The 12,992-nt window shown below is 42.9% G+C and overlaps 1 protein-coding gene across 1 annotated transcript in view; it reads left to right on the top strand.

Moving 5' to 3' along the window:
* The window catches only part of LOC131696242 (probable tRNA N6-adenosine threonylcarbamoyltransferase, mitochondrial), a gene marked incomplete at its 5' end in the record, with an annotated part of 114,097 nt that extends 109,552 nt beyond the window's left edge, over positions 1-4,545 (top strand). The window contains 2 exons of the mRNA XM_058984794.1: positions 3,031-3,492; positions 4,369-4,545. Coding sequence (XP_058840777.1) covers positions 3,031-3,492; positions 4,369-4,448 — 542 coding nt within the window. The remainder of the gene's footprint in view (positions 1-3,030; positions 3,493-4,368) is intronic.
* Positions 4,546-12,992: the final 8,447 nt, after the last annotated feature.

Below are 12,992 nucleotides of genomic sequence, written 5' to 3'. Positions count from 1 at the left end.
CTTACTGTGGGGGTTGCCCAGGTACCCCACAGGCTCCGTTAACGATCGAGCATCTTTTTCACCCCCTCGATCACTCATCCCTCGGCATGGGTCGCTTCACGCCTTGAAATTGGGGTTATGATCTACCTTGCTTTACGTGGTGACCTCGGCCCAGATCATCACAACCATCCTCCTTTACCAGGGCTTTGGACCTGTAGCTCTGGTTCTCAATAGTTCCATGTACGTATATTATTACAGACATGCCACTATTGAGATCCGTCATTCGCTAGCGGAGTTATGTAGGAGCCCTTAGGGCATTTAGTGCTGTCTGACTATCGGAGAAAATGCAGATATTTGCATACTGGTATCTTCTCTTGGTGATTTAGTTACCATTGACAAAAACGTTGATCCCATCCTTAGTGATACGAAAATATTATTGCGTTGAGACCAGCAATTAAAACCGTGTTTCTCATAGATTTTTCTCCCAATTTCATGCTTATTGATATCTGCATATCATTTCAGTACTAGAATATTATTTTCTTATTTTCAAAACATGATAAAATTACGATCACGGAGTGTTCATTTTAAACGCAAGATACACTGATAAATCGAGTGAACAGGTTACTGTTGTACTGTTCGCCTACATGAGCTCCGGGGACAAAAAGCGAAAATAAAAGAAACGAAAATTTCCGCTGCACAGCGAAACGATGATGTAGCATGTGTGTGTTATTATGCCGATGGCGCTGGTGGACAACACTAGTCCCAACGCATAGTGTAAACTGATCTGTCCGCTCATAGCATGGGGAAGGAGTAGCAGTTTACCACAACGGGTCTATCTCGGACTCGGGAGAAAAAGCTTACAGAACAGAACAAACATAACATTCCCGAATGAAAATGTTATCAGATCCATGACTTTTCCAGTCGCTGCTGCTACAGTATTGGGCGTGTCGTTCTCCGGTACATTTCGCAAGCTTGTTTGCAGATGATGTTGTCCTGATGATAACAGGCGAGACTTTTGAGGAGGTGGAGATGTTGACGATAGAGACAATAGGCATCGTGAAAACCTGGATGGCTGACGTCAAGTTCCAATTGGCTCACGACAAGACCGAGGTAGAGCTGGTCAGCAACATTAAAAAATCCAGCGTGTCGAGATCAGCGTCGGGGGATAATCCATCCCATCGATGCGTGAGCTGAAGCAGCTGGGTGTGATAGTCGACGATTGGTTAAATTACAACAGCCATGTCGACTATGTATGTGAGAAGGCTGCGAGGACAATTGCAGCATTAGCAAGGATTATGCTGAAAAACGGAGGAGCAAGAGGCAGCATGAGAGGCCTCCTGGTGCGTGTATCATCCTCAATACTGAGGAATGGCCTACCGGCCTGGGCTGCTGCGCTGAACTTAAAGCTGAACCGGACGAAGTTGTCAAGCACGTTTCGTCTAATGGCTGTTCATGTCGCTAGTGTGTATAGAACGATATCGTAGGAGGCGGCATGTGTAATTGCCGGTATGATTCCGTCACTCTGACTGGGGACGTAAAATGCTACCAGCGTAGAAATTACCGCAATGCATTAAGTGGCTACAGGAGTTGGACAACGCGAAGAAGGGAAGGTGGATCCACCGACTCATCCCAAATGTGTCGTTTTGGGAGCATAGGAAGCATAGAGAGATGAACTTCCATTTTACGCAGTTTTGGGTAGAGATGCTTACGGAAGTACCTGCATCTGTTTGGACACGCTTCGGTACCCCTTTGCCCGGAGTGTGTGAACGTGCAAGAGACACCGGAGCATGTGGTCTTCGAATCGGACCGACCTTGACACCACGAAGAAGTTCGCAGGGGTATACGTGGTGTGACAGTGGACGATATCGTCGAAGAGATGTGCCATGACAAGCATATCTCGGATGCTGTCAACAGAGTGGTTACCAGTATATTCTCCGATCTGCAGAGAAAGTGACGAAGGGACCAACAAATTAGCCAACCGACGGTGTAGACAGGGTCCACCGCTGAGGACCAGTTGAGTAGTATGCCACGTTGCACCACGTTCGGGTTGTGAACCGGACGTCAGGCTCCACCGGAATCATCGGACCGACCTCGACAGCCTGCCGGGTAGTTCCTGAGTAGGTAAGATCCACCGTCGGGGATTATCCCGAGTAGACCGCGTCGAATTGCTAACAGTGGGTCATTTGGACGCCAGTGAACCAAAAGCTACGCTCCATTCGGAATCTCTGAATAGACCTCAGAGCCTACTGGCTGGCCCGTTGAGTAGGCTAGCTCCACCGCCGGGGATTAGACCGAGTAGACAAAGCGGTAAGCTAAATGGCTCACTGAAATGAACATCAGTATCGGGAGCAATCTACCGCCAGGGAATTCCACCGTATTCGCCGTGGACTACCCGACAGATCGTGACAAAAAGAGGAGCTAATTGTCTCACGAAACACCGGTACTGAGAGAAATTCCGTTGCCGGGGAACTCTCAGTCGGAGTAGGATAATATCCTATTTGATCGCGATTTAGCTGGGAGCTGAATGGCTCAAGGAAGCGGGTATCGGTGTTGGGAGAAATGTCTCCGTTGGGAAACTATCAGTCGGAGTAGGGCGAGTTCATCGTCGGGGACGCGATACATAATTAAGGTTATGGGCGCAAACAGTTTTGTTTAGCTAATTACAGCTTTAGGACTGTAGTACAGTGCGAGAGATATGAATTCCCATTAGGACTCTAGTTATTTGTAACTTGACTTGTTTCAATAAACTTTGGTTCTTGTTTGGACTTATCTAACTAGCATTAAATTGGTGTTAGTTACTGACGAGGAGAATCCGAAAAACTAAAAAATCATACTTTATGTAAGGTCTTGTGTCCTTATGCACATAAAATTTGATCTTATCCAAAAATGTTCCCGTTTGAGAAATTTGCCTAGTTCCAGGCTTTTGGTTCTAAAACCAAAAAACGGTTTCGATTCACATTCCTCGTCGGCAAACAGAATAAAATTATAGTAATCATTTAAAATTTAAATGCATTCTAATATTAAAAGTAATTAATTTATTTTAATTTTTAGGTTTGCCGCTGAGTTTGATAGTTGGTGTTCGTTATGCAAAGTATCTAGCAAGAAAATTCAACAAGCCGATTATTCCAATTCATCACATGGAAGCACACGCACTGATGATTAGAATGACAAACAATATTCCATTTCCTTATCTCTGTATACTCTTAAGTGGGGGACATGCTATACTTACATTAGTAAAAAGCGCAAGAGACTTTTACATCTTAGGAGAAACAATCGACGATGCCCCAGGGGAGATGTTTGATAAAATAGCAAGAAGATTGAAACTTCGAAATATACCTCAATACGCTTGGTTGTCTGGAGGTCAAGCGATTGAGAAAGCAGCAGTTAAAAGTCTCAACCCTGCAACTTATAATTTCCCAGTACCGCTCTCGAAGTATCGAGATTGCCAGTTTAGTTTCGCCGGATTGAAAAACTCGGCCAGTCGGCACATACTACTGCAAGAAAAACGCTTAGGTGAGCTCATATACGAAAATAAATAACACAATGCTGTAATATATATATATATATATATATATATATATATATATATATATATATATATATATATATATATATATATATATATATATATATATATATATATATATATATATATATATATATATATATATATATATATATATATATATATATATATATATATATATATATATATATATATATATATATATATATATATATATATATATATATATATATATATATATATATATATATATATATATATATATATATATATATATATATATATATATATATATATATATATATATATATATATATATATATATATATATATATATATATATATATATATATATATATATATATATATATATATATATATATATATATATATATATATATATATATATATATATATATATATATATATATATATATATATATATATATATATATATATATATATATATATATATATATATATATATATATATATATATATATATATATATATATATATATATATATATATATATATATATATATATATATATATATATATATATATATATATATATATATATATATATATATATATATATAATTGAAGGGTGAATATTCAAAGACATATAACCGCCAATTTTTCAAAATTCATTTCATTTATTTTTTTTGAAAGTTTAAGCCGATGCCGTGAATTTTGCAAAAGTTTTATTGCTATTTAAACCTTTTTGACCACATTTCTGTCAAGGTAAATATCCCGTCCCGTTTTTGACGTATAAAAGTGATTGAATGTTGAAAATCGTGTGTTCGATTATATTCAAGCATTAGTTTACAGACATTTTGGTTCATGAAACAATTTTGTAGGTCCTATAGTATTTCCGGAGAAAATCCTGAATCAAAACGACGCCTTTGGGAAAACGCATTCCAGCAAAAATGATTCCTAAAGACCTGAGTCATTTCCTGTGGCATTCAACGTTAATATTAATCAAAAAGGTTTGTCCAAAGAAATAATGCATATACACTCGAATCTACACTGCAAACGGATTTATCAAAATTTTAACTGAAAAAGCTCCTTATTTTTTAATCGTTTAGTTCTGATTTGGGCGAACTAATTATTTGTTAAAAACCGATTTAATCCACCTAGCAGTGAGATGAGACATTTCTTACACATTTCACTATTGGATTTGTTGCAAAACTCACGAGAAGTAGGCACCCAACTAGAGGTGGGATGAAAACAGTTTCTAGTCTTGCACGAATAAAATCTCGAATAAATTATAGAAATCAACAAAACGACCGAAATAAAAAAGTAAAGCAAAAAATGAAATACTTGGTTTTTAAATTCATAAAATGAGTAGAAAAATTAATGTAAATCAAAATTATAAAATACACGAATGAAATTAGATTAGGTTATCAAATTAAAAATTAAGATTATATTTAGAAGTAGTTATAAGATTAATAGAATAAATTGACTCATACTAGCAAATTGAATGAAATAAAACGAATGACTGGACATGAAATGCATAAAATGAATCAAATGAATCAAATGAATCAAATGAATCAAATGAATCAAATGAATCAAATGAATCAAATAAATCAAATGAATCAAATGAATCAAATGAATGAAATGAATCAAATGAATCAAATGAATCAAATGAATCAAATGAATCTGTTCGCGCGCACTGTTGGTTCTTCGGATACTTGGAGTGAAAAAAAAACTGTAAATTCACTGCGCGAACAGAACCGCGTAAAGAAAACGTGTATTTTCGTGGACTGTATATTTGATACTAAAAACTCTGACTTACATCTCATGCTGATCAGCGACCGGCGAACGATCGTGCCAAAAAGGCCTATTGCTTCGTGTCTACATGCATCAGATGGATGAGATAGACCGAAGCAAGCTATGCGCTAGAACGGGACTGACCCATTCTCCGATTTGTCGGAGTTGTAGGGTGGTTGTGAAAATTTAGTTGCCTTAATTTTTCTTCTTGCTTCAACATACGCCGGCCGCCTTGAAATCTCTGCGAATTTCAATATATGTCTCTCCTACTCTAACTACTGGCTAACTCTACATTTCAAATTAGGCTATATAATCATATAATTCAACACAAAAACTAAACAATATTTTCGGCTTGTGTTTTGCCAATACTCGGTGCCGCCAGTGCGACAGTTGATCGGTTGACCTTGACCCAATTCTACTTTGCGGTGATAATTCTTCTGCTGTTGGGTCGATCAAAAGTGCATTCGAGATGCAACGTATTTGTTGTTTTGCTGATATTGTGTCGGTGCTGTTGCTGTGTGAAGATAGTTTACCGAAACCATTTCGCTGCTGCTGTTATTCGTGGGCAGTCGGTGCCCTTTGCTGCTACGGTGGAATTCATTTCTGCGCATTTCGTGACTTCTTGGTTGGTTCCAATGGACATTCCGCCGGATTGGGTGCGTCTCTCAGGACTTCGGTATAAGTACCAACGAATATTCATTGGTTTGCTGCTACTATGATCGGATAGTTTTAGTGATGGTGACGTCATCGATGATGGTGTGCTGATGGATGTTGCTCGGGTGCGGTGAGATTCGACGGTACGCTGGTGATTTTCGGTATGCTACGAATGTGCTGTGACTGCGATGGATCTCTACGCTGCTTTAATCGTCAAGTCGAGCTGGTCATGCTTGCCAACGACTCCGGCGTGGACATCAAGAGGATGAATTGACCACTTCTTCCTCCGCTGCAGGCTAGACGTAGTTGTACCTCGAATAAACCAAGCGTGATGTGTGGTTTTAGAACGGATTCTTCACAGAGGACAGTACAAACTCGAACATAATGCAAGCATGCAACATCAAAAAACATGGACCATCACCGAAACAAAACAGATTACCTCCGAATGTGGGAAATCATACAAGGATACTCATTTAGCTTGAGTGCGGGTCGTCTAGCATTCCGGGAGATGACCGAAATCTGACGTTGCGACTGAGAAAGAAAATTCTGATAAGCTTTTTGAAAATAAAAAACATACATAACTTAACTGGTGGTTGCGGAGATCCAGAGGAGAGATCTAGGTCTCTTCGGGTGTTGAGTTGGAGTTGTCACGGATGGGTAGCACGCAGATTTTGAAAATCTCTCTTCGGTAGCTACCATCCTTCGTTTGTACTGTTGCGACACGAATGTTTCCATCCGGTCCAGGATGAATTTCCGTTATGCGCCCCAACTGCCATTTCAGTGGGGGCTGATTTTCGTCTTTCAGGACAACCATGGTCCCAATCGCTAAATTTTCCTTCCGTCGCATCCATCTGGTTCTGTTTTGTAGATCAGACAGATATTGTTCCGACCATCTTTTCCACAATTGCTGAAGAAAGTGCTGATTTCGTTGCCATGCTGCTAGTCGACCTTCAGGAATACTGTCCAGGTTTGGTTCTGGTATTGCCGTTAGTGGCCGATGAATCAGAAAGTGTCCTGGAGTTAACGCTTCGAAATCTGCTGGATAGTTGCTAACAGGTGTAAGCGGACGAGAGTTTAAAATCGCTTCAATTTGTACTAGTACTGTAAGCATTTCGTCATGAAGCAAACTTCGTGTTCCGATAGTGCGTTTGAATAGGGTTTTGAACGACTTCATTGCTGACTTCCATAATCTGCCAAAGTTCGGCGATCGTGCTGGTATGAATTTGAAGTATATTTTGTCCTCTGAAGCTTCCCTTATTGCCTGTTCTTGAAACTGCTGATTGTTGAACAATTTACGAAGCTCGTCAATCTCCCGTTTTGCGCCGACGAAATTTCGAGCATTGTCGCACATGATGAGTTCCGGCTTGCCTCGCCGGGATGAAAAACGTTTCAGTGTGGCCAAGAAGGCCTGGGTTGTCAAATCTGCTGCTAATTCCAGGTGCACTGCTTTGGTGACCAGGCAAACGTAGATGGCTACAAAGCACTTCACTGTGCGATTTTTGCGATACGGATAGCCTACTAAAAACGGTCCACAGTAGTCAACTCCAACACGACGAAACGGTAAGCATGGTGTGACTCTTTCTGGCGGTAGATCCACCATCAGTTGATCCTGGACTCTCGGTTTCACCCGAAAGCATGCGACGCACTTATGGATTACGCTTCTTGCTAAATCACGGGCGAATGTCGGCCAGAATCGTTCTCGAACTGCCGATATCAGTAACTGTTGACCCGCTAGGAACAGCTTCTGATGATAGTACTCCATTACTATCCTTGCTGGAGGGTGACGACGATCCAAAATGAACGGATGCTTTCGACTGTTCGACAGATTTGCGTGCCGTAGCCGGCCGCCAACGCAGAGTATGCCTTCAATTAGCTGAGGATCGAGCGAAAGGATCGATGAATTACGTAGTGGACGAATGTTGGTCAAATCCGCCAGCTCTTGTGGGAAACATTCTCGCTGACACAGAGAGACAAGTGTCCGTACAGCGCCGTCGAGTTCCTTGACGGTTAAACTTCCTAGGTTTCGGCAATTCCGATTTGCAGCTTGAGCGTTGAAACAGGCCCCATATGCCTTCTCAGAGGTATCACAGAACCCATGGAGCTGTATGCCGATGGTATCGGATCTGATTTCAACCCAGCGAGGTACAGACAATCCCTCAAGACCAGTCAAGTTTCGACGATATTCATGCCAGCGATCCTGCATGCCTTCGGCAAGTGGTTCATCCCAACCACAGTCAAGTTTCCACAATTCTTGAATGAACATCTTGGCCTGTATGATCACGGGCCCTGCCAGTCCGAGTGGATCGAAAAGTCGAGAGACATCCGACAGAACGGTGCGTTTGGTGATGACCGCCGATGAGTTCCACTGCGGGGTGCTGAATTGGAATCGATCTGTACTGGGTTCCCACAGTAAACCTAGCGTTTTAACGGTGGATGTTGGGGAATCAAGCTGGAGAATAGTGCGATCATCTCTCAGATGTTCTGGTACCTCTAACAGAATCTCCCTGCAGTTGAAGTTCCACTTTCGTAACGAGAATCCCGCTGATTCCATTAGGCTGATCATCTCGTTGACAAACATTCTACCTTCCTCAGGTTCGTCCACTCCGGACAACATATCGTCTACATAAAAATCCTGCCGGACCACCTTCGCAGCAAAAGGGTGTGTCTGTTGACCATCTTCTGCTAATGTCTGCAAACATTTTGTCGCCAAATACGGCGCGGAAGCCGTGCCATACGTGACCGTAGTCAATTGGAAGATTTTGATGGGTTCTGCTGATGAATCTCGCCATAGAATCCTTTGCAGAGGCTGATCGGCAGGCTGAACTTGCACCATGCGGTACATTTTTGCGATGTCCGCGACTAGTGCGTAACGATGTAGACGGAATCTGAGAATAACATCCAACAAATCGTCGTGTACGACAGGACCGACCATTAGAGCATCGTTCAGAGAGTACCCTGAGCTAGTTCGACATGAAGCGTCAAACACTACGCGCAGCTTCGTAGTCGTGCTGTCAGGTTTCAAAACAGCGTGATGTGGCAGGTGGTAAACGGTGTCTGAAGTATCTTCGACGACTTCGCTCATATGACCAAGAGCTTGATACTCGTGTATAAATTCACTGTACTGCGCTTTCAACTCCGGGTTCGCTGCCAGACGTCGCTCTAAACTCATAAACCGCTTAACAGCTGTACCTTTTGAATCACCGAGCTGCTTGATGATCGATTGCTTTTTTGGAAGTGTGACTTCGAATCTACCCGTCTCATCTCTGAATGTAGTCTCGCTGAAGATTTTCTCGCACGCCGACTCTTACGTGGAATTCGTGCTGGTTGTTCGACAAGTTTCTAACTCCCAAAAGTTGGCTAATTGATCTTGAATCTCGGCTGTTGAACAAACGTTGGTTGTCGAAATTGCACCGCTAGATGATAAACTGGGAACGCGACCGGAAACTATCCAGCCAAAAACAGTTTTCTGCAGAGTAGGCCCGTCTTCAGTTGCCTTGTATCTACCCTCTTCAAACAGGTCGACGTAATACTCCGCCCCGATAATCATGTCAATCGGACCGGATTCATAAAACCAGGGATCGGCAAGAGCTGCTGCTTCGGGTAGACACAACTGCGATGGATTGAAGCTTGCTGTCGGTAACGCCAATGTTAGCTTCGGCAAAACATGGAAACACATCTCCTCGGCATATGACGAAATCTCACTAGACCGTGCAGCAACTGCTGCACTGACGGATCTTGTTGACGCTACACTCGACGAACCAATGCCCTGAATGCACAAGAATGCTGGCGATTCACGGAACTTAAGCTTATTTGAAAAACTAACCGTCATCAGGCAATGCTGCGAGCATGAATTTAGCAAGGCTCGCGCAAGCAACGAATTGCCGTGACAGTCGTTAACGATCACAAGCGCCGTCGAGAAAACAATATTGTGTGTAGGTGCGTTGGGGAGTGCTATACATGTTTGGCTAGTCGAGGCTGTGTTGGTGTTGGACAGTGATGTGGTTGTGTTATGCGAGTTGGCGGTGTTCGTCTGTGCATTGGTCGGATGAGTGTGTATTTGTTGGTTCGGACTGTGTTGCTTAGTTTGTGGCTGTCGTGGCTGCTGGGTACTGTCTGAGGTCTTGACTGCGGAAGTGAAACGGAGGATCCTGTCTGCGGTGTTTCAGTATGCAGCATCGAGTGGTGACGCTGATGACAGTGATGACAGGCTCCTCTCTCGCAGGTTCTTGCAACGTGTCCTGGACGCAGACAGTTGCGACAAAGCTTACTCCTCATAACAGCGCTGATGCGATCTGGAACAGACTGCTTCTGAAACTTTGCACACTGAAATGCTGAATGCCACGATTCGCCACAGAATGGACACTTCCCAGATGTCTCCACAAGCGTGCGACAGACTGCTACCTTCTGGGAACGTGGATCGCTGTTCATCTTGGATGGGATGGAAATGGATTGCAGAACGGAGCACTGACTACGCAAAAATCCCATCAAATCTCGATAATTTGGGACATCCTTGGAGTTATGATGAGACTCCCATTGTCGAAGTGTTGAGAAATCCAACCTCGTGCATACCATATAGGCAAGAATCGTGCATCAGTTCTCTGTAGACTTCACCAATCTTCTCTAACATCTGCAAGTTTTTCTCAAACTGGCCGATCAGTTGACTAAGTCCGTCGTAACTCTCCTTCTTCAGTGGCTCGATGAAAAAGAGAGCATCTAAGTACGCCTTCACAAGCAGCTTTTTATTCTCGTACCGTTCTTGCAACGCCTTCCAAGCCACATCATAGTTTGCAGCAGAAATCTCGACCGAGTTAATTTCCTGGAGCGCTTCACCAGAAAGTGACGCCCTCAGGTATGTGAATTTATCGATCTCGTTCAGCTGCGCGCTTTGGTCGATGAGACTACGAAAAGTGTCACGGAATGTCACCCACTCATGAATTCGCCCACCGAAACTTGGAAGTCGTATCTCTGGAAGTTTTACTCGGGATATAGACGGAGACGTCCGATGCGCCGATGAATCGGAGTCGTTGTGGCTGGTATGCAACGGGTCCTTGCACAACTGCAGCTCTAGTAGCTCAGCCTTCAGGGTACAAAAACGATCGTCGAAGTCGTGCATTGCCTGGTAGTTTGTCTCTTCGAGGTGGTGCAATGCTTTCTCTTTCACTGCAGGTTCAGCACCAGCCTGCTTCTTTTCCTCTTCTTCTTCCTGCAAGAGCTTCAGTTTGGCACGCACCGTATAATATTCTTGCTCTAGCACGTTCAATCGCACACTTAATTGACGCGCTTCCCGTTCATCGTCATAGTTCTGAATAAACTTGTCAATGAACATTAAACTGTTTTGCAACTGTCGTTCACGCTTCAACAGTGCCTTCACTTCACTAACCATTTTCAAATTTTACACCTCTCACTCACTGCACTGTAGAAATCAGGAACTATCACGCACTAATCACCTTCACTAGCACTCCCGTTTCCGAAAAATCACCGATCGACTCGACGTTCCACGATCGCGATCTCGCGAGACAGAATACAGACTTATCAACCCAATTGACAGCAGCGAAAGATAATCGCACAGAGGAGCAAACGACAGCCAGAGATAACCAGCGAAATACCGAGACCAAATTTAATGGTGGACACGACTCATGCACTCGCCAAGAAAAAACTCGCATGCATTTCATAACTTTATTTGCAACCGTCACAACTTTCGGTGGCCACTTGCAACAAGCCACCATACACTGTACTTCCCTGGTATGTTTAGACCAGATCCCATCCGGATCGTGGTGCTTCCTGCTGCAATCGTCGCGTCCAATTGTTCTCGTCACACTCCAGTAGCGTTGGCGCCGCGAAACTGCGTCTCGATGGCGTCCACTGCGTTGTCCGGCGTCGAAAATGGAGCACTTCACTATTGTTCACGGGCTTTTAATTGTTCAGCCTTGCCCGGCATTTAGTGTCACTTTTCAAAGGAACAACGTCCCGCCAAGTATCCGAAAACCGTCACTGTGATCCGGCTCGAAGGACCAAATGTTCGCGCGCACTGTTGGTTCTTCGGATACTTGGAGTGAAAAATAAAAACTGTAAATTCACTGCGCGAACAGAACCGCGTAAAGAAAACGTGTATTTTCGTGGACTGTATATTTGATACTAAAAACTCTGCTAAAAAGGCCTATTGCTTGGTGTGTACATGCATCAGATGGATGAGATAGACCGAAGCAAGCTATGCGCTAGAACGGGACTGACCCATTCTCCGATTTGTCGGAGTTGTAGGGTGGTTGTGAAAATTTAGTTGCCTTAATTTTTCTTCTTGCTTCAACAGAATCAAATGAATCAAATGAATCAAATGAATCAAATGAATCAAATGAATCAAATGAATCAAATGAATCAAATGAATCAAATGAATCAAATGAATCAAATAAATCAAATGAATCAAATGAATCAAATGAATCAAATGAATCAAATGAATCAAATGAATCAAATGAATCAAATGAATCAAATGAATCAAATGAATCAAATGAATCAAATGAATCAAATGAATCAAATGAATCAAATGAATCAATATATTTATTTATTAACAGATTAAGGCCGAAGTGGCCTGTGCCGTATACAAAAGATTCCTCCATTCCACTCGGTCCATGGCCGCGCGTCGCTAGCCACGCAGTCTGCGAAGGGTCCGCAAATCGTCTTCCACCTGGTCGATCCATCGTGCTCGCTGCGCGCCACGTCTTCTTGTACCGGTCGGATTGCAATTGAGAACCGTTTTCACCGGGCTATTGTCCGACATTCTGGCTACGTGCCCGGCCCACCGTAGTCGTCCGATTTTCGCGGTATGACAGATGGGCGGCTCCCCCAACAGCTGATGCAACTCATGGTTCATTCGCCGTCTCCATGTGCCGTCTTCCATCTGCACTCCACCGTAGATGGCACGCAGCACTTTCCGTTCGAAGACACCAAGTGCGCGTTGGTCCTCCACGAGCATTGTCCAAGTCTCGTGCCCGTAGAGAACTACCGGTCTAATCAGCGTCTTGTAGATGGTCAACTTCGTACGACGGCGAATTCTGTTCGACCG

The sequence above is a fragment of the Topomyia yanbarensis genome, unplaced genomic scaffold, assembly GCF_030247195.1.
Source record: "Topomyia yanbarensis strain Yona2022 unplaced genomic scaffold, ASM3024719v1 HiC_scaffold_98, whole genome shotgun sequence".
Taxonomy (NCBI): domain Eukaryota; kingdom Metazoa; phylum Arthropoda; class Insecta; order Diptera; family Culicidae; genus Topomyia; species Topomyia yanbarensis.
This window is presented reverse-complemented; position numbering and strand designations above follow the sequence as displayed.